Source organism: Tachypleus tridentatus, chromosome 13 (assembly GCF_004210375.1).
Source record: "Tachypleus tridentatus isolate NWPU-2018 chromosome 13, ASM421037v1, whole genome shotgun sequence".
In the NCBI taxonomy this organism is placed as follows: Eukaryota; Metazoa; Arthropoda; class Merostomata; order Xiphosura; family Limulidae; genus Tachypleus; species Tachypleus tridentatus.
This window is the reverse complement of record NC_134837.1, coordinates 127,261,836-127,289,754: the sequence shown is the minus strand read 5'-3', so window position 1 is coordinate 127,289,754 and position 27,919 is coordinate 127,261,836. Positions and strand designations below refer to the sequence as shown.

The following is a 27,919-nucleotide window of genomic DNA, read 5'->3' as shown; positions in this document are numbered from 1 at the left end:
TTAAAGGTTATGTGTAAATTCAATATTCACAAACACCAAATACAACAATTAAAAAAAGAATAAAAATTATTTCGAAGATGTTACAAAGGCTCTATGCATGATGACACACGATTTAAAAGAGTTACGCCAGCAATGTTCTGTACAATTTCATTGTGAAGAAATACAAATCACGATGTCAAGGGTCAGCTGTGACATTTTTCACACAAATTGCCACTGACCAGCTAACTTAAACCACAAAACAAAGTTTGGTCAGTTTGAAATTATTTCGATATTCACCTGAGCTCAGTGTTGACTGATTTATTTTGAATCCCAAAAGAAGCAATGCTTTTGATTTGAAAGCCAACACTGTGTGTTATTATTATTATGTATTTACTAATAGTTCAAGTAAATAGTGCATAAAAAAGATTTATGTTGTAGATAATCATGATAGTTCAATTTAAATAGTCCATGAAAAAATATTTATTTTGAGCTAATCTTGATAGTTCAACTTAAATAGTGTATGAAAAATATTTATATAGTAGATAATTTTGACAGTTGAATTTAAACAGTACGTGAAAAAAAAGTATTTAGAACGTAGATAATCTTCACAATTAATTTAAATACTGCATTAAAAATATTTATTTTCCAGACAATCTCTACAGTTGAATTTAAATAGTCCATGAAAACAATATTTTGCAGATAATCTGGATAGTTCAATTTAAATAGTGCATGAAAAAAAAAGTTTATCTTGTAGATAATCTTCACAGTGCAATTTCAATAGTGCATGAAAAAAGTATTTATTTTGTAGATAATCTTGACAGTACAATTTAAATAGTGCATGAAAAAATATTTATCTTGTGGATGATCTTGATAGCTGAATGTAAGTAGTACACGAGAAAATAATTTTTGTAGCTAATCTTGACAGCTGAATTTAAAGAGTACATGAAAAAATATCTATTTTGCAGATATTCTCAGTTCAATTTAAATATTGCATAAAATTATTTATTTTGTAGATAATCTTGACAGTTCAATTTAAATAGCGCATAAAATATATATTTTGTAGTTAATCTTGACAGTCAATTTAAATAGTGCATCAAAAATATCTTGTACATAATCTGGGCAGTTCAATTTGATTTGTGCATGAAAAAATATCTCGTAAACAATTTCGACAGTTCAATGTAAATAGGGAACCGGCATGGCCATGTAGTTAAGGCGTTCGACTCGTAATCTGAGGGTCGCGGCTTCGAATCCTCGTCACACGAAACATGCTCGCCCTTTCAGCAGTATGGGGCGTAATTATGTTTCGGTCAATCCCACTATTCGTTGGTAAAGGAATAGCCCAAGAGTTGATGGTGGGTGGTGATGACTAGCTGCCTTCCCTCTAGTCTTACACTGCTAAATTAGGGACGGCTAGCACAGATAGCCCTCGAGTAGCTTTGTGCGAAATTCAAGAACAAACAAACATACAATCAATTTGAACAGTGCACGAAAATATTAACTTGTAGATAATATTGGCTGTTCAATTCAAACAGTGCGTATTTGAATAGCGCATATTAGAACTCTCATTAACTTTATACTCTGTACATTTCGAAGCTAAATCTTGGCAAAGATTGAATCCTACAAACAATTCACTTCCAATGTTTTCTAATCACAGTAAAGACGCGCCAACCTATACATTGTTTAAAATAATAATTCTTCGAATAATGGTTGATCAGTATAGAGTAACAAACTTGACCAAATATTTTCACCTTATCAGAGCGTTTGTTTCCGTTTCTAAATTAAACGATTAAACGAAACATATTCCAGAACATTCTACCAAAACCTCGAAAACGTCGTAGAAACTGTGTCTAACCTAGACCAATTTTATTAGAGCTATTTAGGTATTCGTACAATAGCGAAACCAACTTAGCAAATATGTTTGGGATACATATATCATCTGTCAAATCTGTGTTCCTATATTTTTCCCACGTTTAGTGAATTCCTTTGATTAACCTTCAAGTTTATCAGAGGTGAACTGATATTATAAATGTTTTATGTACAAGGTTTTCGTTTTTAAATTAGGGATAAACTGATGCTGTAATAATTTAATTTCAATTTGATAGTTCGCCTGGTTGTTTGTTTATTGTTTATTGGCACACAGTAACTGGGCTATGTGCGCAATTCGCCTAACAATTCAAACTTTAACTACAGGAAAATCATCACCATTCACCACCAACTCTTGGGCTATTCCTTTACCAACGAATAGTGGGATTGACCGAGAATACAAACGGAGATTCGATAATTTCAAACGCCTACATACCACCTTGCCGGGTCCGCAACAAATAAATTAACTACAGGAAAATAAGAGAATACAAATATAATTTCCCATACAATTTTTTTAACAAATAAAAAACCATATATATATAAATCAAGTAAAATATCAAAGAGTAAAATAAAATGAGCATAATATATATACCTTACTGATAACCTGCAGCATATATCTCAAGAAGACTAGAATTTTCCTTTTAAACACATTCGAGTAGTTACTTAACTCAGTTACTTCCAGTCAAAGGGAAGTCTCGTTGTACTCATTCGAGCAATTATTTTCACGTGTTATAATGTTACTTATCAATAACGTTGCGTAGGTTTTATATATTTGAAATGTGTGTATGTTTAATTAATTTCTATTCAAAATTAATTATTTTTCACCTACTTAAAATTGGTTATCGTATATAGTAAATCTATGATAATAATAAAAGGATGTACCTATTAGTCTGTGTGTGTGACCACCATATCTCCAAGATGAAAGAACCTAGAAGCCTGAAATTTTCCACCCATAGTAAGTGGACCCTCAGGGTTTGCAACTGAGTATTATTACTTATCCACGTGCGTACGGAGAAGCGAGTGTGCATCTTCTAAATGAAGCAGCCTAGTAATAAACATATAGGAAAAGTAATTTCTTATATTAGAAATAGAAATCACAGACATGTATGTGTGCGCGTACGCGCGTATGCATGTGCGTATTTCTGTCTGTGTGACAAACATTGCTCCAAAATGGAAAACCTAGAAAACTGATATTTTGCACTCATTTACGAAGTGGAGCTTGAGGGTGAGTAACTGCATATTATTATTTATCCATGAACACGCACGCTTTCGCATACTTTTGTGATGGATGTTAGAGGATACTTTTATAGAACAAAGATGTGACCACCATAACTCCAAGAAGAAATCATCTAGAAACCTAAAATTTTGTATCATAATAAGAAGACCCTAAAGGCGTGCACCTTGATATGATTACTTAACTACGTAACTGCACGCATGGGGTATGCGCATTATTTTAATGAGACAAGCTAGTGATAAACCAGATAGAAAAGAAGTGATTCCTTATATTACAAATAGAAATTACAACTAGAGATACAGGCACGCAGGTGCGTGTCTGTAAGTGCGTTATCATCATAGCTCCAAGAGAAAAAAAATATAGAAAACTGAAATTTTGCACCCATACTAAGTGGATCCTAGGCCTGGCATGGCCTAGCGCGTAAGGCGTGCGACTCGTAATACGAGGGTCGCGGGTTCGAGCCCGCGTCGCGCCAAACATGCTCGCCCTCCCAGCCGTGGGGACGTTATAATGTGACGGTCAATCCCACTTTTCGTTGTTAAAAGAGTAGCCCAAGAGTTGGCGGTGGGTGGTGATGACTAGCTGCCTTCCCTCTAGTCTTACACTGCTAAATTAGGGACGGCTCGGTGCAGTGGGCTAACAACCTACTCACTCAAATACTTGTTGAAGAATCCGCAAGCGATTGCAGCCCTATGTTCCTAGATGGAATCTAATGGTGATAACTAACTAACTAACTAAGTGGATCCTGAAGGTCTGCATCTGGGTATTACTTATGTTATCGATTTCTGTTTGTTTTTAGCCTAAAACCACGAATTAGACTATATTCACTCTGTCTAACCACCTGGAAATCGAAACAAGGAGTTTAGCCTTTTAAATTCGAAAATTTAGCTCCCTAATCCCTTCCCTTTCTCCCCAACTGATAATTATGTATCTTAACACTCCTACGAAAAGACGTTTCTAGTCCTGATTTCTCCAAGCCCGTTCCCCTGGCTGTGGTTTCGCTAGATAGTAGATAGGGACAGTGGGAATCTCGTTACTCCATTCATTAATGGATTTAAATGGCACTTTCATTTAAATACAAATTATTAGCCTAATATTAATAACCTTTCTAGTTGCTCTGGGGCCTATTAGGCCCCACTTTTCGTAGGAGTGTTAATATTTTTATTTTATCCAGAAACAAAAGGAAAAACTTTCCATGAACATTTGTCATACTCATGTTATTATTTAAAATCTTTTGTAATTTATTATTCCCAATTATTCTGCAGACTTTCCGCCAAGCCATTAGGGGACATTTATTGGAAGTATCGGGGGTAAAGTTTCAAAAATAATAACTGTTATACAATTCAGTGATTATTACTTAATTATAGTTAACAGTTACGATATACAGGTCATAAGGATCTCACCGAATGTTTGCATTAAGAATGCTAAAGCTTTCGTATTTCATTAGACTTTTTATAGTGAATTGTATGTAATACGTACACTGATAATTGTGGACACTGCGGATTTGTTTGGCTGGTTCAATTATTATCAGCATACGGTTTAATACGAAAAAAATATACCTTACTACTGTAGTTTTTGCTCTTCTGGTACTTTTATACCACAAAAACAAAAAAAAACTGGCAGGTATTTCGGTTTAAGTATCTCTCTCCCCATTGCATAGGGCCCGGCATGGCCAGGTAGTTAAGGCACTCGACTCGTAATTCGAGGGTCGCGGGACGAATACCCTTCACACCAAATACGTTCGCCCATTCAGCCATGAGGGCGTTATAATGTTACGGTCAATCCCACTATTCGTTGATAAAAGAGTAGCTCAAGAGTTGGCGGTAGGTGGTGATGACTAGCTGCCTTCCCTCTAGCCTTACATTGCTAAATTAGGGACGGCTAACGCAGATAGCCCTCGTGTAGCTTTGCGCGAAATTCAAAAACAAATCAAACTCATTGCATAGAAACAGAGATAACCGGGGGTGCTCAGAAAATTCCTTTCTCTTCATCCTGCACGAGATTTGTTTTCAGTTCATGCTACCTGAAAAAAGAAAAGAAAAAACGAGCAAGCAACTATCAGCGAGTTGCCTATGACAGGCACCGAGTGATGAGTCTGAGTATCGTACACAAAATCAACGACCAATATTGGACTTAGGGTCCGTCAGGGCGGTGGGAACCCGTAGGTCTTTTGCCAGTTTTTGATGTGGAGGAAACAAGAGAACTCCAGGAAAACCCACTTTCACTAGCTGGCACCAGTGAAGCCAGACAGTGCTTATTAAGTTAACGTGAAGAAGAAGGAAGAGCTGGCAATTTGAGCTGGCTTAACTACTGATCCTGGTGAATATATTTAGGCTTAAAGCGTCTGATATCTTCTGTGCCATGACTCGGTGCGAATTCGATGGGCGTAAACCGAGGGTGCGGGTATGTAAATGATGGCGGTTGTTCAGGAACAGGCTAGTGGGTGGTGATGATTCGGCATCCCGATGATCTGTCGTCGGGTTACCTTTCTTCACCGGTAAGTGCTAGTTTGAGTCGCTTGTGATACTAAGAGGCTGGTACTGGGATGTTCTGTAGACTTCGAGGCATCGTTCGTAATAATTTGTGATATCTTGCTGTATGAGTCGGCTTGCGTACTTTTTCTGGCTGTTTGTTGGTTGAACGGTAGATCGGTGGTTGGCTTTGGCAAGTCGTCAGTTGGTGGTGTATGTCGTAGTTGTCTGGAGGGTTTATGTATCGTGGGCTTGATTGTACGACCACGAGGGATTTCGGTAGTAAAGTGGAATGTGTGATAGTAACATCCATTACGTAGAATATAGTCGGTGCTGTATTTCGAGGATATAAATAACTACCTTATTAAAACTGGTGGCTTGATTAGTACTTTTAAAGAAAATCCGGTGAACAGAGTCCAACTCAGTCTTGGTTTGACTTTCAATAGCATGCTTGATTTCTTCAGGGTGAATAGATGGGTCGACGCCTCTAAGGAAAACAGAAAAGAGGTTGATGGGGCTATTAGTGGGCGAACAGCTGATATTAATTTCTGTGTTTCAGAGTTTGCATAGGTAGATTAGGTATTCTGGTGTAGAGGGCTGGAGAAGAATTACGTCTCGACGAAGGATTCGGGCCATGGAAGGGTCGATGGTAGCACCAGGCTTGGCCTGGGCGATAAGTGTGCAATTACACACCTGCAGCCAATGGTCTTCGTCTTCTCTTTGGTTCATCGAATCGGAAAGTCCAGTAGATTATCCTCTGTGGCCTATTGCCATGACATGAAAGTATACCTAACCTCTGACTTCCTATGATACTGTGCTAAAAGGGGTGAGACGAGATGACAATAGCGTTGTAAAGAGGCTGCTACCTATTAGTTTGGTTTGGACAAGTGATAAAAAAAGACCTGCTAGTTTAATGTCCTGAAGTTTCCGGTCAATTTGATTTGTTTTGAATTTTGCGCAAAGCTACAGGAAAACTATCTGCGCTAGTCGTCCCTAATTCAGTAGTGTAAGGCTAGAGGGAAGGCAGCTAGTCATCACCACCCACCGCCAACTCTTGGGCTACTCTTTCACCAACGAATAGCGGGATTGACCGTCACATTATAATACCCCCACGGCTGAAAGGGCGAGTATGTTTGGTGTGACGATGATTCGAATCCGCGACCCTCGGATTATGAATCGACTGCCTAAACACCTGGCCATGCCGGGTCCCAGTCCTTTTTTAGGACGTATCCGTTTCGCCATGACATAAATTCAGTCCGTTAACATTGGTATAATTAATTGTTACAGTGCTTTATTATTTCTAAATTAATACAGTGTTTTTGTAATGCGTCTTATTCAAAAGAAATCCACCGAACTTTCCAGACTTACAATGTTAAAATTTGAGGTTCGATTTCCCGCGGTAGATATAATGCATATATTTTTTCTATAGCTTTGTAATAAAAACACCTTATTCGAAAGGCGATGTTTTTACTGTTGTTGTCTTTTTATATGCCAAATACATCTATCTTCAGATGTTTATATACAATGATAATGTGAGACATACATCTCCTAGTCGAGCTCAACCCCAGGTTCACTGTGAGGTTACACTCAAATCCTGCTGAACAGAGAGAAACCGGATACAGTCGCTGCAGTGCAAACAGAACCAATCACTTGTGACAACCTCAGCACTGGCAAATCTGATCCTATAGCAAACATAGCAATGAAACGAAAATGAAAAGAGAGAAGAATTAGAGCAACGATCAACAAATCGACACAATCATATGATTCTACAGAACTACAAACTCAAGTAGAAACCGCAAACTAGTTCAAGGAAAAGATCAATGAATACTTACATCTGAAATCTAAGTACGTTGTTAACAGTATGAAGTTCTAGGTCAGCATAAAACAATCCTCATTTTCTGTGGTCAGTATATGTGGCTAGAAGATGAAACATAGTATCCATTGGTTTTTATACAGGTTTGTATTAAAAGGTCTCGTTTCAGTTTGACTCTTGACATGTTGGTCAGAAACTTCAAATACCAATACCGTGGAAGATATGGGGCTATAAAGAAGTTCAGTAAAAGTACGGTGATGTATTTTGACCGTGCTGAATTTAATAATTAATTTTATCTTTAGTAAAATCATCAGCATCGAATAGAGAAGCATGGTAAATGAGTCAGTAGCCTACAGGAACCATTCTTCTTTCTTTCCACTTGAAAGCCTTTGGCCGTTCTTGATATAAATGAGGAACTAATAATCCAAGCCTTAACTACGATCAGCAACTCTAGAATTCTATATTGAAAGGAAAAATTAACAGAAAATTCGGGAGAAGTCCATCAAGATGGACAGTCATGTTCCCTTTCCATCCATAAAAACAGATTGAAGTATCAAAAACATCAAGAACTATAGATGTCTGGGACTTTTGCTTTCCAATTATGACACCGAACTGTAATTACCAGTCACTGACCACCATCCAAGGTTTCGGCTAAGACCCGATCCATAGTAGAATCGAGAGAGAGAGAGACAGAGCAGTGATATATACCAGAATCCAGGAATCTATCCAACCATTCTCCTTTAGAATAGACCATTAACCTTTTGATCACAGAAGACAATAAATATACAGTAATGGTGACGTTGGAGTTCTCTGTGCATCTGCTCTTACTACTGATGTAGTCAGGTAATGCCCACACGAAGTACCACACTAATTTCACATGTATGTTTTCACCTTGTTTATAATAAATATAATAAGTCTTTCACCATAAAATTACGTTACACCACCGGTATACAGACTTCGAAATCAAGTCTAGGATCATGTCCAGGTACAGAGAATAAAAGGTTGAAAGCATAATTTCTAGTCAACATAAACCTTTCAAATATACTACTATTCCTACTTACTACATTTTAATACTCTTATAAAAAAACTCGAGAAATATATAAATACATCTTAGCCATCTTCACCTGTCGTAACATAAACAACTTTATACGATGGCTTTCTGACATAAGTCAACATGACGCAAACTTGATTTTGTTGCTTTTTCCTAATTACACGCGCTTTAAAGCATCGTTCCCGTGAGATATACTGCACAATATAGAGAAGTATAAAATATATTACATTAATTGAAACATAAAGTTCATCTCGAACTTTTCTTTAAAACACTAGCAGTCTATTGGTTTTTCAAATTCGCGCAAAACTACACGAGGGTTATCTGCGCTAGCCATCCCTAATTTAGCAGCGTAAAACCATAGGGAAGGCAGTTTAGTCATCACCACCCACTGCCAACTCTTGGGCTACTCTTTTACCAACGAATAGTGGGATTGATCGTCACATTATAAAGTCCCCATGGCTGAAATGGCGAGCATGTTTGGTGCGATGGGGATTCGAACCTGCGATCCTCAGATTACGAGTCGAGTGCCGGGCCTACTGATTATTAATTCTAGAATCAGCCTTTTTCTCTTAATTTCTTTTCTACTCGTTTTTATCCTTAATCCAATGAAAGAGACAAGGAGAAAGATTATCATGTATCGTGAAATTATCTTATGTATATCTATTTTTGTTGTTGTCTAACATTCTTTTAAGAAAATTTCTGAAATTCCGGTAATATGCAAGAGCGTTTAACATCTTTGCAATAACAATAATTTGGTTTAAGTTTAAATGAGATGTTGAATGACAAGCGAACTGCTCTGGCTTAATATCACTTAGTATTATGTAAGCAGCTTTGCATGTGTGGTTTGTTGTTTTTGGCTGGGGGGGGTTAAATTACGAAAACCTAAGAGACAACAAATAAGCTAGAAACCTGATCTTGGTCCGATTTTTCAGGAAGCGCATACGGAGATCCTATACTTGACGTGGGCTAGTTACCAGCTTTGACCACTCGCACACCTTTTAGAACCTCTGCCAGTTGTATCATCTGTAGTGGTAAAGAAAAACTTTAGATTCCTCTGAAGGATCTGGGAGAAAAGACCCATGATGAGAACATGCGTTTGATGGACGAGCATAAGACACTCAGCTCAGTTTTCCATCAGATAAAACCTTGAATATATTAGCAGTGCATCCAACCCAGTTCTCTACAAGATGAAATCTTGAATAGATAAGCAGTGTTCCAACCCACTTCTCTACAAGATGAAATCTTGAATAGATAAGCAGTGTTCCAACCCACTTCTCTACAAGATGAAACCTTGAATAGATGAGTAGTGCATCCAACTCAAATCCACGAATCAGTTCCCTTTTTTTTATATATTTAGGCACCTCCCAGAGGATCAGTGAATGCAAAGTACAGGGTTCTATTCCCCATGGTGGACAGAGTGCATATTGCAAATTGTTTAGCTTTGCATAAAGAAAACAACAACTTTACATAGGCCAACATAGAAATGTATATTAGTTTTATGATGATGATATGGGCATGCATTGCTAGTTAGCCCACATTCCTATTAATGATTTTTACAACTTAAAATTTTGAGCATACAAAGATAAATTTTTGTTTCTCTGGTAGGAAGAAAATATTGGTGATTTGTTTTTACACTATAATAAATAAGTTAAGCTGGATAACTTGCTCTTGGGTAAGGAACATTCCCATTATTTATGTCAGTTTACAGTCTTAACTTACTCTTGGGTAAGGAACATTCCCATTATTTATATCAGTTTACAGTCTTAACTTGCTCTTGGGTAAGGAACATTCCCATTATTTATGTCAGTTTACAGTCTTAACTTACTCTTGGGTAAGGAACATTCCCATTATTTATGTCAGTTTACAGTCTTAACTTACTCTTGGGTAAGGAACATTCCCATTATTTATATCAGTTTACAGTCTTAACTTACTCTTGGGTAAGGAACATTCCCATTATTTATATCAGTTTACAGTCTTAACTTACTCTTGGGTAAGGAATATTCCCATTATTTATATCAGTTTACAGTCTTAACTTACTCTTGGCCAAGTAGGACTCCGTTAATAGTTTTCTTGTATATTGTACGTTTTTGTAATGTATGTCGTAAGTGAGTTCAAGAGATTTAAGAGTATCTGGGCTTTACTATACGATGCTGTTTATTATATTAAATTTAATGGTTTGATCTAAGACATTTTCAACAGAAATATGCATTTGGATATATTCTTTAAATTTGGCTGAGTTTGAGAAAGGGGTTGCAACCAGCGGTTAAGAATTAACAACGTAAACCATGTAGACACAAGACAGCAAAAGTGCTGTCTACTAGAAGTTCCTGAACCAAACAAAAATTTGGACGAGAATCAACACTTATGTACTTATTCGAAGAGGACGAAATTTTCCAGGGTGAACTGTTTGACACACATGTTAGTTGGTTAACTTCCATTAACAGAAATAGGGAAAACAGAGTCTTTACGTGATGACGAGAAACCTTGTTGAAGTAAAAATGTATCTCGGGACGGCTGGTATTAATACTCTTACCACCGGCCCTGAGATACAGTCTTCACGTATTTCTAAACTTGCACATGACTTGTGCAACTGGAGTGTGTGTGATTTGATTTAACTCAAAGCAACGAAATAGGCTGTGTGAGTTTTGCCCACCGAGAGGAAGCGAACCCTGGATCTTAGCATTGAAAATCCTTGAAATTATTGCTGACTCACCGTGAGGGGTTACAATTGGAGAGAACCTAGTAACAGAAAACTAAGTGAATTCACTTCAACTGTACTATCTATGGGGTGGCTCAGTAGGCTCTGTTATAAGTTAAACACAAAGTTGCACAGTTGGTTATCTGTGCTCTGCCCATCACGGGTATCGAAAACCGGTTTCTAGCGTTGTAAGTCCGCAAACATCCCGCTGCACCACTAGGGAACTTAATAGTCTGTAACTAGAATAACATCAGTCTAATACAAAACACGATGTACGTACGATTTACACGTTAAACACGTGCATGAACCATTCTAAATATAATAAAAAATTGTAAACAAAGTATTCAAGTTTGCAAAGTAAAAAAAAAAATACTCGTTATGTGTTTCGCACCGGTTTGTTACGCACAATACATTGAAAATTAACTCGATCAAGAGCGAAGCGTATGAACACAATAGTCCCGTGAAATTAAAAACAAAACTTCAAATGAATATGAGGGAAATGGAATTCAATAAAAGCAAGATGTCGCTTTTCATTGGATAAGAAATAATATATCACGTACTTTCTTTACAATTCAAGAGTGATGAATTAAAAAGTGAGTTATGTTTAGAGCTGTTTTTTCTTACGATGTAAAGGAATGATAGTAGAGTCAATAAAAGTAAATATAAATATTTTCTAGTTAAATTAAAGAACGGTTATACGAGTTTGTGTAGTTCAGAAATGAAAAATAAATTGTCGTTTTGCAACCAAACATATTTAAAAACACAGCCCTTATCGTTGAGTATATATCTTTATCCTGAAGTCTAGATTTCAGTCTTTTCACAGCTCATTTTACTTGTGTCCTTCGGCGGAATTTCCAGTCCTAAATCGAGGGGGGTCGGTTCCCCTCAGTAGATACAACAGAGAGCTCGTTGTGAATTTGCTACAGAAAAAGACTCGTTTTACTTCTTCTTAAATCATTTTAATCTTTACTATAATAGTGTCAGTGAAATAAAAAAAGAAATATTTGTGATGCGAAAAATGGCAAAGTATAACAGTATCATTATTAACAAACGTAACGAAACCAACACCTAATACTGCGTTTGTTATTCTCTTTCTGATAACATAAGCACTATCTGATAGATATCTAGCATTGCCAGGTGGTCAGGGCACTCGATTGGCAATCTGTAAGTCACGGGCTCGAATCTCCGTCCCACCCTCTCTATTCGTTGGTAAAAGAGTAGCCCAAGAATTGGAAGTGAGTGGAAATGGCTAGAAGGAGTTGCCTTCCCTTTAGTTTTTCAATCGTAATTTAGGGAAGGCTAACGCAGATAGCCCTTGTGTAGCTTTCCGAGCACTTTCAAACAAACCAATCTAGTTATCTGATAGATAATATTAGAAAACTAACAGAAGAGAAGATTTATGTGATCAAATGGCATGTTCAGTGCGACGAGGATTCGAACTCGCAATCATCGGATTGCCCCCTGGCCCTTAAAACTTCATCAGTTCTACTGTTAAATGTGTATATCGAGGGCTTGTGTATTTTATTACATTTCTTAAGATTCTGGTTTGTTAAAATTCGCGTAAAGCTACTGGAAGATTATAGGAGTTAACATCTATAACAGGTCGCATTCACGGCGACAGGTTTCATTCCCGCGACTTAAGAATTTTATGCACTTACCATTGGGCTGAATATTCTACAAGACATTTTTTCGTAGAAAGTAAATGGGAAAATGAAAAGCACCATTCAAATTATGATTCATCATACAGTAAATCGGTTTTGGGCCTTTGAGTAAGGCCCGGCATAGCCATGTGGTTAAAGCACTCAACTCGTAATCTGAGGGTCGCGGGTTCAAATTATCGTCACACCAAACGTGCTCGCCTTTTCAACCCCACGGACGTTATAATGTCACGGTCAATCCCACTATTCGTTGGTAAAAGAGTAGTCTAAGAGTTGGCGGTGAGTGGTGACGACTTACTGCCTTCTCTCTAGTCTTACACTACAAAATTAGGAGCAGCTAGTGCAGATAGCCCTCGTGTAGCTTTGCGCGAAATTGAAATCAAACCAAACCTAAGCCTTTGAGTATAATGCAAAAATATTGTTTATTTTTAGCGAATTATATCTCGTTAATTTTCCGCAGTACTTACTTTATCATGGTTTTTACTATAGGCTTTTATAAAGTCTTGTAAGAACTTAGTGTTCTGTAAATTGTATATATATAACTTGGAACACGGCGACATTTAAAACAAGTATTACTAATTATATTTCCACTAGGATGATTTATCTTATTTAAATAATTATACTTATTTTATTTGGTATTGGTTCAACGAATTTTTGAATTAATTTTCATGACGGCGTTCATGTAACAAAAATGTGTGGCAACACATAAAAAGTGTTAAATCGATAGATATGTCCTTGATGTATACATATATATATAAAGTCGATCCTATTATACTTTTATAGCATACAACGGATGAGAAAACAAGTGTTAACGGCACCACAGACCTTTACATTAGTGTCTACTTGGTTTCTAGTATATCAGAGCCTCCCACCTATCTTCGGTTTTTGTTTTCTCACAAATTCAAACTTGGATGTTTAAATGCTTGTCAATCGTGCACAAAACGTATGAGAGTTTGCTTTGAATTTCGAGCAAAGCCACACGATACGAATAACCCCTTTTTGTAGTCTTAAAACAAACTAGTTTTGTTTGTTTGGAATTTCGTACAAAGCTACACGAGGTTTATCAACGCTAGCCGTCCCTGATTTGGCAGCGTAATGTTTAGAGGGAAGGGAACTAATCATCACCACCAACCGCCAACTCTGGTACTATTCTTTCACTAACGTGGGACCGACTTTCAGTGGGGCCTTGAAATTTCATCTACGCTCACCACAGGTTCACGAGTTGGTCTTTCAGCAACATTTAACCCTTAAACCATAATCACTAATAAACTTTTCTACTTACCATATTTATAAATACAATCACGAGTACTAACAGTGCCACTAATGATGACATCCCCATTTAACAAATTGTTACACGAAGTGACTAGTTCCCCCGTCGGTACAGCGACAAGTCTACGAATTTGCAACTCTAAAATCTGGGATTCGATTCCCCTCGGTGGACTCATTAGATAGCCCGATGTGACTTTACTATAAGAAAACACTCAAGCTATGGTGTAAAGCATGGACATTAATTGTACCTGCAGGAATGCCACAAATTTGACGCTAAAAGAGAACTCAACCAATCGTTACCTAGCAACTATGACAGAACATCTCCCCGTTGGTCATTCAGGCATTGATGACCAACAGGTTGGTCTAGCTGGGTCACCAACCTAAATGTCATTTGTTCGTAGAGTAAGAAGCAATTTCTTACCGACTGCTTGTTTTTGATTGGTACATATAGAAGTGATGTTGTAAAGTTGATATATGTAGGTGGGGTTTCTTTTTTTAAACTAATATATCGTTATTTTTCATATGATCAACTTCCATTACTATGGATGTTTATTTCTTGTTTCTTTGGTTTTCTTTTACGTTCAATCCAGCAAGCCCTGCTTTCAGAGAGCTACACCTATGGTTATTTAAATAACGTGTGTGTATGCATAAATGTTCTTTAATTTTATTACCGTTTCCCTCTCATTACTGTAAGTTTGTTTTATTACAATTACTTAACTTTGGGACAACAAAAGTGTATAGGCAACACTTCAGATCTTTTTCTATTCTGTTCTACTTTCAATATTATTATCACAATTGTCTCCCGTCATATCCTCGACCTTACGTACTGAAGGTATTTTTATGTCATATATTTGCACGAATAAGAGTATCTATATTCTCATCAAGTTCCAACTTCTCGAGGCCACTACACTATGTGGTCACATTCTCATCAAGTTCCAACTTCTCGAGGCCACTACACTATGTGGTCACATTCTCATCAAGTTCCAACTTCTCGAGGCCACTACACTATGTGGTCACATTCTCATCAAGTTCCAACTTCTTGAGGCCACTACACTATGTGGTCACATTCTCATCAAGTTCCAACTTCTCGAGGCCACTACACTATGTGGTCACATTCTCATCAAGTTCCAACTTCTCGAGGCCACTACACTATGTGGTCACATTCTCATCAAGTTCCAACTTCTAGAGGCCACTACACTATGTGGTCACATTCTCATCAAGTTCCAACTGCTAAAGGCCACTACACTATGTGGTCACATTCTCATCAAGTTCCAACTTCAGAGGCCACAACATTGTGTGGTCACATGCTCATCAAGTTCCAACTTCTAGAGGCCACAACATTGTGTGGTCACATTCTCATCAAGTTCCAACTTCTCGAGGCCACTACACTATGTGGTCACATTCTCATCAAATTCCAACTTCTCGAGGCCACTACACTATGTGGTCACATTCTCATCAAGTTCCAACTTCTAGAGGCCACTACACTATGTGGTCACATGCTCATCAAGTTCCAACTTCTAGAGGCCACTACACTATGTGGTCACATGCTCATCAAGTTCCAACTGCTAAAGGCCACTACACTATGTGGTCACATTCTCATCAAGTTCCAACTTCAGAGGCCACAACATTGTGTGGTCACATGCTCATCAAGTTCCAACTTCTAGAGGCCACAACATTGTGTGGTCACATTCTCATCAAGTTCCAACTTCTCGAGGCCACTACACTATGTGGTCACATTCTCATCAAGTTCCAACTTCTCGAGGCCACTACACTATGTGGTCACATTCTCATCAAGTTCCAACTTCTAGAGGCCACTACACTATGTGGTCACATGCTCATCAAGTTCCAACTTCTATATGCTCATCAAGTTCCAACTTCTAGAGACCACTCCACTATATGTCCATACTCTCATCAAGTTCCAACTTTTTGAAGTCACTTCACTATATGTCTGTCCATACTCTCATCAAGTTCCAACTTTTTAAAGTCACTTCACTATATGTCTGTCCATATTCTCATTAAGTTCCTACTTGTAGAGGATACTCCCTTGTGTATCCATACTCTCCTTAGCTTCTTACTTCTGGAAGCCACTCCACTGTGCACCTGTATTCTCATCAAGCTCTTACTTTTACAAGACACTCTAATGTGCTCATGATTTCACCAAGTTTGAAACAGCTTTTCTAAAACCAAGGGTTGTAACTCTTAGGAGAATTGTGAAGATATAATATATATATAAAGCATAAATAATTTTCCAATTTAACAGTACAAAGAGTCATCCAAATTTCACATAAAACTAAGACTATTATTTCAAATTAACAACATGATATAGTTGTTTTAAATAATTTTATCATCTTAAAATATTTCGTTCCAGAGAATATTTCATCATGCTGATGACAGTGTTAAAGGAAACACTTGTCTTAAAAATAAAGAGAAACTACAAGATAACATTTTACTGGAAATGCAAAGAGCACATATATTTGGATTTCAAAGTCACAAAAAAAAAAAAAACAATTTCAGATAAATATGCAAGACAGTGAAGAAGATGTACAAGAAAGAATCTTGATGACACAAGACTGTACTACCACAGTCAGAACAAAAGCATGAGTGGTATCACAAGTCTTAGCATTTAAGAAAAAATAATTTACTGAAATTCCCATTATCCCACTTCTGTATCCTATGGTATCACAACTCAAACAGATGTCAGGTTTTTAGCAGTTGGCTAAAGACTTGTCCTAAGTTACTTGATGATGTTCTGCAGAAACTGCATGAAAAAAACATGAACAATGTTTTTGTTTCATAGTTTATGTTGGTACAATAATAGGATAAGTAAAGAATTAAACTATTTCATGAATTTGTGACATAAGAATGTCACCCCGAGAATGTCAAATGAAACATTGAGGCTGCAATGTTTAAAGTGAAAATACGTATTTGAAGGAGTGTTGGGGGCAGTGCCTAACCCATTAAGTCACCTCTGCTAGTATATTTTATTAAAAAAGAATCATCTATCCAATACAACATTTTATTAAGTAGATACCATACACAGAAGTAGACAATGATATAAAACTTTAATCAAAATAGGAAAAACTGTATAAATTTAGCACCTAAACATGGTCAGGTACAGCAGAAATATTTATATGATATTCATAAAAATTTATGCAAAGAGCTAGTGGTAATGTCTCTCATTTGTACTTTCTGGGAATGCAAATAATTTTCAGTTTTCTGCTATCTGATACTTCACATATTTCAGTTGATACCATATGATTGCTGAAACCATCACTTTCAGATCCCTCTAATTATGGATAGTCAACGACAATATTCTACTCAGTGAAGCTTAGTTTTCACATATAATTGTGTGTTCTTTTGGCAGTATTACTTCTCCAAAACTTTAAAATACTATAAAATACTGTTTAACCTCCATTTAACCCCTTCTCCCACATATTTAGAGGAGATTTTCTCAGCATGGGAGGCCAGACCCATGTTGTTTTTCCAAATGTTGGTTATATTTGGAATATGTGGTATGCAACAGTGCAAGATTTTGTAGTTTGTTGTTTCTTTGAATTTATCATTAGCCTTAGTTACAGACTTTAGAACAAAGTGATTAATTTCATAACAGCCATATGTTGTATAGTGTATATATGCTACTCCAAATTGTTTCCTCTAATAAATGTTGTTACATAAAAATAAAATCACAACATCAACTCAGTCACTTTTGAAATTTATTGTAAATATTTGTTTTTTAATTTGACACCATGTTCCAAAATTTGGTTATCACAATATTCCCATTACAGCTCACCAAATCACGGTCACATGTAAAACCATCAGAGTAGCAAATATTTTTTCTTCTTGTTCTCACATAAAGAGTAATTAGTTATTTTACACAAAGGTAATGAAATGGTAAGAAACTTAAAAGTGATAGTAAAAAAGTATGGATCTCTTACTTTGTTCAATTTTCCCACAACTCAGAACATTTAAGTACAACACATCCAGTTACTGCTTAAGTCTCTATGCATATAAGATCTGAACCATAAATATTACTTACAAATTGTACACTATTTCTATTACACTTCTATATATATATATATATATATATATATATATATAAAACAGACACAAACATATGTGTGTGTGTATTCTACAGAGAAATAAACTGTATTGAGGCTCAAAACAAGTGCTAAGTTGGTACACCAACAAAACTAACTTGATGTACTGACACCCCACGTCTATGACAGTGATTTCTTCCAAGGTCATTTTCTACACAAGTTTCTCCAGTATTTTCTTCTAGTGGTAAGACTTCATCGCAATCTCTGGCAAGATCTCCTCGACCCATGGCCGAAAGTCGGTCCAGGGAAATGATAGAGGAAACAATCTCACCAACAGTCATGGTAGGTCCTTCTGTTAACTCTTTCCTATGTCGCCATGATATCAACACCCAGTCAAGGAAAAAGAGAAGACCAGCTGTTACTTTTAACCCAGAGCAAATAGCAATATACCTGAAATAGAAGAAAACTTAATAAAACAACTGAATTGAATGTTTACTGATGCAGGCTTTACAATGCTGGAATATGTGAAGCTTATTTGGTTTATTAGAGCTTAATTGTGCTTCACACCACAATAGCTAGCAATAAAACACTACAGCACAAGCTACTGATAAGTTTATGAACCAAGTGTATTAACGTTTCTACTCTCATTTATATTAATAATATCCTCCACCTAACAATAAGTTCATGTACCAAATTCATAAAGGTCCTACAATTCTGTATGTTAAAATCTCCAGATTCAGTTTATTAATGTTTTACTATTGTGTATACTAACAATATAGTCCATCTGTTGGAAGGTTCATGTTAAGTCAAGCTGTATTCCTAATTTTCTGTAAGTTAGTAATCTCTTTGACCCACATACTTTAACACTCTTTCATCTGGAAACTCTGTTTACTAAGCAAGTACTTGGTTCTTGATGTTCTCGTTGCTTCTTAAAAACAAGTATTAGGTTTTCTACATCAAACAAGTGATTTGTGCGCTTGTTTGTTTTAAATTTCACACAAAGCTACATGAAAGCTATCTGTGCTAGCCAGCCATAATTTAACAGTGTAAGACTAGAGGGAAGGCAGCTAATCATCACCACCCACTGCCAGCTTTTGGACTACTCTTTTACCAATGAATAGTGGAATTGACCATCACATTATAACACCTCCACAGCTGAAAAGGCAAGCATGTTTGGTGTGATGGGGATTCAAACCCCCGACCCAGAATACAAGTCAAGCACCTGAACCACCTGTCCATGCTAACCCTCCAAACAGATGGAGTCAAGAAATTACCAAACATTATTACTATCAAAAACTGTCTTACCTTAAGCGAAACTGTTCAATATCATACATCAGACAAAACCCACTAGGTTTACCACAGTGGGCCTTCCACACCAGGCAAGTCGAGTCGATGACGTTACCAAACATTATGGGAGATGGGATATATCCTAATAATGAAATTAGGAATAATTCTGTAAGTATTTTAACATGTTAATCACATTCATTGTGCAAGTACAATGAAAGAGCACCATATGTATAGACTCATGAATTTTCATAATTTTATACGTACATTTTTTAAATAAATAATTTAGTTAATATAAACATAAAACAAAAAATCAAATATGAAATTGGTTTCCCATCTAACAATCACTATATATTATCATACAAAGTTTAATATCTAGTTGCAGCTGAATAGACATTTGTGATAAAGTACTGAAGCACGTATATCAAAAACATGGTTGTATATTACATTAATAGCTGTATACTACAGATTAAACTTCGAAATGGGCTTATGCAAGGTCAGGTATTGTTAGTCACCACCTGAATCTTGCATGTCTTCTGTGAATACTGTAGTTATAACTCCAGATTGCCTCAATACATAACAGTTATTTGGGTATTGAGTCAGCAACTGTTTGCCCATTTAAGATTTTTACCTACTTTTAGTAATTTCTTAAAGTAATCTTGAAAAAATCCTACGAATTTGTAAGATCGCCTATCCCTCTAAGTACATTTACAATTACATTTTTAACAGTATTATTATGCCAATTTGCACATAACAACCACTTCTTTATGTTGATCACTGACTTCCCTTTTCAATTTATCCAACAGAATACCTATTCATAAACCACTATAAGTTACTTTATCAAATGTAACTTAAGCAGCACCACTTATTCCTTTACACCACAACACCGTGTTATCCATTATGAGTATTACTTTAAATGCACAAACAATATCTATAACAAGTAAAATTACACTGTCACTGCAAAGCAAGATCCATATATCTTATAAAAAGTATGTCACTACATTGAATCTTTGGAACCTTGCATTAAATTTTAATATTTAAGGTCAGTTATCAAAGTTAAGCTAATGTGTTGATTTCATTCTATATTTAAGTTACTGTTAAATTAATTATATTTATACTATCACTCAGAAAGAACATTAAAGTTAAGACTATTGGCTGAATTTCATAAATACTGTGATTTACTGCACACACTATGACAACTAGCAAAGCTAAAATAATGCAATAAACAATAAATATAAGTACTTATCACTGATAAACAGATGCATTAAATCAGGTGTTTGTAAACAAGTTATTAGTAATATGTATTCTCTGTCATGAGATTTCCCTGTTTCAAACTACATATTTTATCTTGCAATGGCTAGCAAAACTTAACACCCTACAAAAAAGTTCTTTTCAAGTCATAAAACAAGTTACGAACAAAGATGGTACTTTTCAGATCATGAAATAATGGTTAAAAAAAGATGGTGCTTTACAAATTATGAAACAAGGGTTAAAAAAGATGGTGCTTTACAAATCATGAAACATGGGTTAAAAACAAAAATGGTACTTTACAACTCAGGAAACACAAGTTAAAAATAAAGATGGTACTTTTCAAATTACAAAACATTGGTTAAAAATAAAAAGTGTTTTAAAGTATCTGATCAAGCTGAATGAATAAATCATCTTCGCATGTAATGTTTGTAACCATCAAGCTATATAATACAATGTAAATTTTATTGAAAATAATATAACGTTTCATCCAATTATCAAAACTAGAATCAACAAAAATGTGGTATGATTATGGTTTTTTTGTTGTTGTTTTTTTAATTTCATGCACAGCTACTCGAGGGCTATCTGTGCTAGCCGTCCCTAATTTAGCAGTGTAAGACTAGAGAGAAGGCAGCTAGTCATCACCACCCACCACAAACTCTTAGGCTACTCTTTTACCAATGAAAAGTGGGATTGACTGTCACATTATAACGCCCCTCACGGCTGAAAGTCAAGCATGTTTGGAGTGATGGGGATGTAACCCGCGACCCTCAGATTGCGAGTTGTGTGCCTTAGCCACCTGGACGTGTCAAGCCAATTATGGAAAGCATTTGGTCAGTAAAAGTCAGGCAATCTGTCATGGTGTGGTATGCTCAAAAATACTTAGAAATAAAAGAATTGTTTAATTAATTTCATTAAAATGTGTTATTTAACTATTATACAAACTTAAATATCCTTAAATAAGGATGAATATTTCTTTATAATTTGATTAAGCTGTAATTTACCTGTGTGAAAATATCTCAAACATATTACACAATTTAAAAAACAAATGTTTATACAAGTTTTCAATCTGCTAACATAGCAACATGTGATACACAAAACTTAAGGACTATATTATTTGTTCAAACACTCTCTTCTAATGTTCACTAGAAATTTGATGCAACAGACAATGCTCAATTTACACTACAATAGATATTCACCTAAATTTTTCTTGTTATTTTCATTTTTCCCTTTACATAGTTATTCTATAGTTTATTATTATACTGATTTAAAATTTAAAAAAACCAAGTAGAAACTACTTAACTTTTTGAAATGTATTTTGTTTGTTTTCTAGCAGATCCATACTGAGCAATTTATTATGTCCACCATGGGGAATTGAACTCACAATTTTAGTGCTTTAAAAGCACATGAACTTAAAACAGGAAACTTGACATTACTTAAAAATTATATTCATGTAGATTTTAAAATGTTCTCTTACTACAATAATTTTTCTATTGTATTTTTTCATGATACATAAAGTAAACTGTCTAGTAAGACAACATGATGCATTTCATTTCAGAACAACAAAAAAAAAACCCACATGAAACATTAATTATATTAAGAATGTATAGTTTTAACTGGTAAATTCACTTTCACCATCTCTTTTACCTGTAATACCATATATTTGACGATAATTTGAAACTCCCTATGCAAAGAAACGATTCTTCACTTATATGGTTATGTTTTAATTGCCCGTTCCTAGTTGCCATAACATTCAGGCTTGTTTTTTAAACTTTTGCCAAAACAAAATTTATCTTGTAAGAAAGACTAACTAGATTTTGAACGTTTGTATCTCCATTATTATAACACGAGAAATCCTCAAAAACACTCGGCGTGAAGCTTCAAACTTGTTCTTCAATTCATTTATTCCTACTGGGTGTTTTTCCAAAACTTTTTAATCCAGTAGTCCCAAGTGTCAAATGAATCAACTAAATAAATAGATGTCTAATATTACCAAACAATTTTATGTACATCACAGAACACTGTATGTGATTTAAGTGTACAATTAACTACTGAGTCAAATACAACACAGAAAACATCCAAGTGAGAATCAACTCGATGAAAAAAAAAAAAAGACTCCTTGTATTTATTAGGAGATTAAGGGGAACATATTCATTAGAAGGAAGCAGGAAAAGAAGATAAAACACTACATTTCTTTGATGAGGAAACAAGCCATCTTGTTAATGATACTGCATTACCTGAAGGTTACAGTCACAGACCTAACAGGAGCACACAAGCAATGTTCCTGCTAGGTTTTTCAATCCACATGCATAATGAAGTTTTTTTCATGCATGGTAAATTCTATATGTTTCCTGTTAAAACTTACCAAATAGCCGAAAAATAACAAATTGCATTCCTAGGGCAAAGGATCTTTCCTCATCTTTCACAGACCTAAACAACAACAAAAAAAAAGATACAATAGATGTAAGTACAAGTAGTTTTTATTCATACACACACATAAACCTATGTTTTATGACTGAAAGCATGCTCAAGATAAGCATTTCTTAATCCTATCAGATGCCAAGATTCAGCTCACTGTCTCCATAAATTGTTGCAAACCACTAAAATGCAAGTACAACAACCAAAACTATAATAATTTACTTGTGAACTCCAAGATGGTTGTGACCAACTAATGGTTGAGAAACTTGCTATAGATAATTCAACATTCGAACTGTGCTTTGAAAAGGACCTTATTCACTCCCAAGTCCCTTCTAATTCTACTCTTTTAATGTTTTCTTTCACATCAGTTCAAAAAGAAAGTCTCATATACAATAGTAATGTGGTAAAAAGTGTTTCTAAATGAAATTATACTGAGAAAAAAAAGATGGCTGATTGATCTGCAGTCTCATTCTGTTTACGGAATCATTCCAGCTTTCTGTGATTAAAATTTCAACTTACTTATTATTAAATGTAACACATTTATACACTAACTTCTTAAGTTTTATTCTATAATTATAGAATGATAATGATATAACTTTGATAAATCTTGTGTTATCTACTTATATTACAATAAGCAACTTAATAAGCAAAAGAAGCAAAAACATCTACACACTCATTCTTCCCCAGACATTAGATGGACTAGATCCTTAAATAACCAATTAATGTGCATTTATAATGACCACATACACACATAAGCTACAACTTAACTGTATATGGCATAGATTAAAAAAATGAAGCTTTAAACTACATTGAAAGATAAAAGAATGGGTGGGAAGTAAAACATACTTCAGTAACCTAAATTTCAAAACCCCTTGTCTTTGCAAGAGAAACAATATCAAAGGCTACTGTCAATTATCCCACAAAGGTCATCAGGTAAATGTTACAAGACTTGAAAGATAATTATGAAGAAACAAGACCAACTAGTTTTATTTGAATTAAGGAAGCTGGTTACTCAATATGAATACAAATTCCCTTTCGTATTGAATTCAAACATCAAAAAGTTGAATAATATGTCCTGAAACCACTTTCATCTGGTCTTTGGATTTTTGCAGCTAGCTCCCACACATCTCAGGATAACTGTCATGTTTTGTAAAAAAGAAATGTGAAAAGTTGCATTTGCTGAAAAAGGCTAAACAAAACTTGAAAAACTACAAGTACTTGTGATTAGGTTCTGACTATCAAATATCAAGTGTTATCATGATTCACAGCCTACACAGTTGCATGAGACAGATTATTAATTTGTTACTTCAGTGATCTTTGAGGTTGGTGACCACAAACAGTTTTAAAAATGACCAGTTTTGTTCATGCTGGACAGCACTTTGAAATTAAACAAATACCTAATTTAACAGTACTTTCAAGCTGACACAATAAGAAAGAACAAAAATTCATAACTAACATTGAAAATTATTATTTAAAAAGTAAACTCACCTGTATTCAGACATATTGAAAACAGAGAGAGAGGCAAAGTTTCTAGCCTAATATAATATATTTGGCAGCGGTTTGTTTATATTTAATTTCATGATAGTACTCTGAAACCAAACGTTATACAATAAAATTAAGTTGTTTTTTTAATTATATGTTTCAAATATGAGAACAGATATATTTGAAACTGAATACTCTACAGTACCTGAAGATCCTCTGAAAGTGGAGAAAAATACGTGTACATATATTGCCTCAATGAACCTAATTATGATATTCTACATTTCATACCATGACTAAAAAAACAAATCTAGATATGACAGAAACTAAATTAATTAGATGCTCTGGATGAGGGACAAAACGAAATATCAGAACATCAAGTGAATACATTACCTTAAAGTAACCATTAGAAGGGGCATCTGAGTGATAGACACAACAAGAGTCATAACAAAGAGCAGTATCATAAAGGGAATCATTATCTCACAAACTTGTGGACAAGGTCCAGCTGTAGCCAGAGGGATAGCCATGACTTCCTGGGAAACGGTCTTGTTGGTGATTATACAAGCACAGCTCGTATAATTCTTTAATGAAAAAAAAGATTATGTTTAAAACTTTGGTCGTTATAACATATAAACAAAAACATGAGCTGTAAGGCAATAATAAATCTTACTTTTACATTACTGTTTGTACAGAAAGAGGTGTTCAGAACCAATCTTGGAGAATTAAAACCAAGCAGAAGAAAATGATCCTTGCTCAACATTCTAAAATATAACTTTTAATGTATGGGGCAAAGAATTATTCATGAGGTCATGAAACTTCTAAATAATTTTCACTAAGAATCCAGTGAAATTGTATTCATACGCAACAACTATGTTTATTAAAATAATGCTAGAATGAATACTCTGTATGCAAAGAATACCATTTTTCAACACAAAAGAAAAAGGCAAACACACATTACTGCTTTGAAAACATTGGCATTAATATTTTTTATTTATTTTAATTTATAAAAGGAAAAACTGTAGATACATACAAAAATTCTGAAGGAAAATAAAAAATATTTGTTTCAGTTTTGTGAATTTTTCTTTTGTGAAGAAAAAACAAAAAAAACATTACTTAAACCAATCATGATATAAGTTTTTTTTTTTTTTTTTACACTGTAGTTCTTACAAGTTATAACTGTATTAGGTAATGCCAATGGAAACAATTCTGATGACAATAAAAGTTTCACATGACCTGGTATTAAAACATTTTTCTACGAATTCGTGTCCACAAATCCTCAGTTTGGTACTATAATCTCTGCATTCTAATAAATACTAGAAAATATTTGTTAATAATGCATATTATCACTTGTACAAATAAGTTAAGCAGCATGTCTTGTTTAAAAACCAGTGAATTAAAGAGGTAACACCATCCATTTTTCTGTCATATTTGCTTTCTGTTTATCAACGGTCTCAGCATGCTACTAAATATCAAACACACAGTGTTCTATGTTGAACTGGATCTCAAAGTAAGTGCTGGTAAGGCTATGTATTTGGTGCACTCATCTTCCAAAAAGTAAGTTACATGTATGGTGACTGTAGTGTGTGGGTCATTACCATCCATAGCAAACAGTTTTGATCGTAAGCCTTACATAAAGATCAAATGGGTCATCAAAACTGATTCTTACCCATACAAGTTCAGCACCATTAACATATGTTTGTCTTTTCCACATGAAATTTAGGTTCGATACAATACTGTCCACTCTCTAAATGCAAACACATTATTTTATCTCTGCTGGTAATCTGACAGCAAGTCCTCCTTTTGATGACCTCTCTACAACTACTAGTTATACTTGACCAGTTTCTAACTTATGTACTGTTCTCCAAAACATTACAATTTCCAAATGTCTTTCACTGTGTTCTGGCATTTTATTATCAATCTAGATTTTCTTTATACAGTTGTTGTTCAAATTGCAAACTGATAACAGTGAATTATCTCCAGTTGTGAATACTAGAGAAACATGAATAATTGAGAACACAATACTAGTCACTGGATACTTCTATAAAATTAATTCAGAGATGCTATAGGCATTATTTAATAATGGTAGTTGGGCCTTGTCATAGGAATAATATAGAAAATTTAACTACCTTGTAATGGCTATAAGCACTGTATTATTACAATTTAGAAAACTGATTTTATGAGCTACAATGACAGATGAAAACATCAAATGAACAGAATGTAAAACTTCCTTTCTTATTGCTGTATAGTCTACTACTTAAGCCATTTATATATTCAATACTCTGGTGCATAGATGGAGAATATAAATCACTTTAAATATAATTTTGTAATAACTATGTACACATTTACACAAATGGTAAGTAATTAAGAAATCTAACTACAGCTACATATATATATATTTCCTGAAAACATCTAAGATTTACCTTAACTACACCACCAGGAAGGTGATGAGATCCAACTTCAGGGCGACACCCAGCATGACAAGGTGAAAAGTAAGTAATACCATTCTTTCCACAAACAGGTTGTATGTCATTCGGAGAGCAGCGGCATCCGAGGTTGCAGTCGGCTGTCAAGTTGACTTGGAACGGTTTAAGCTCAGTACTGTATTAATATGTTACAAAAGTTATAAGCTATTCTGCAGAACATAATACATTCAAAAGAGAACCAGCTAGTGGTTTGCTGAACAGAAAAAAAAAAAAAAAAAAAAAAAAAAAAAAAAATCAGAAGACAAAACACTGCACAAATTTAAAAAAAAATTTTTTCATATGTATGCATGTATGTATACATCTGTTAGGTATAACTATTAAACACTAAACAGTGTACCTGTTAAAGTAAGGAAGAGTGGCCCCTGCCATCTGGATGTTGTCACAGCCCAGAAAGTAAAGAATTGTGTATAGTCCCATACAGAGTATATTGAAGAACAGAACAAACTGAATCGCTCCTAAATAGAAATGACAAAATTAAACTGAAACTCTCACTTAGACTTATATAATATTATACATTGTTTAAATGATTGAACAGTGTAAGGGGTTCTGAAGTACAAGTTTTAGGTTCTATCTTTAAACAAAATCATAATTATAAAAAAAAGTAGATAATACTTAGAAATTAATCAGTAACTGTTTATCAATGTTGTTTCCGATACAAGCCAATCGTAAAAGTAAAAACTGAATTATATGTTCCAAGAAATGAAAAAAAAAAGTACTTATCAGTAGTTACCACAAACAAATAAAAATATCAAAATAAAATTACTCGGATCCTTTACAAATCCATTTTCAATTATTTATTTTTACCTTTGCTTCCACTTTAACAGTGAAACTTTTAAATTTATCTTTTATGATTTTATAAACTGCTGAGGCCTGGCATGGCCAGATGGTTAAGGCACTCGACTCGTAATCGGAGGGTTGCAGGTTCGACTCCCCA

The 27,919-nt window shown here is 34.9% G+C and overlaps 1 protein-coding gene across 4 annotated transcripts in view; it reads right to left on the bottom strand.

The window, feature by feature from the left end:
- Window positions 1-17,735: 17,735 nt before the first annotated feature.
- LOC143236022 (solute carrier organic anion transporter family member 3A1-like) overlaps window positions 17,736-27,919 on the bottom strand; it is a 64,475-nt gene continuing 54,291 nt past the window's right edge. For all 4 annotated transcript variants that reach the window (XM_076474230.1, XM_076474232.1, XM_076474231.1 and 1 more), the window contains 6 exons: window positions 27,323-27,440; window positions 26,923-27,100; window positions 24,896-25,083; window positions 22,971-23,035; window positions 19,379-19,502; window positions 17,736-18,523 (listed from right to left, as the gene is read on the bottom strand). In XM_076474230.1, coding sequence (XP_076330345.1) covers window positions 18,205-18,523; window positions 19,379-19,502; window positions 22,971-23,035; window positions 24,896-25,083; window positions 26,923-27,100; window positions 27,323-27,440 — 992 coding nt within the window. In that variant the 3' untranslated portion in view covers window positions 17,736-18,204. The remainder of the gene's footprint in view (window positions 18,524-19,378; window positions 19,503-22,970; window positions 23,036-24,895; window positions 25,084-26,922; window positions 27,101-27,322; window positions 27,441-27,919) is intronic.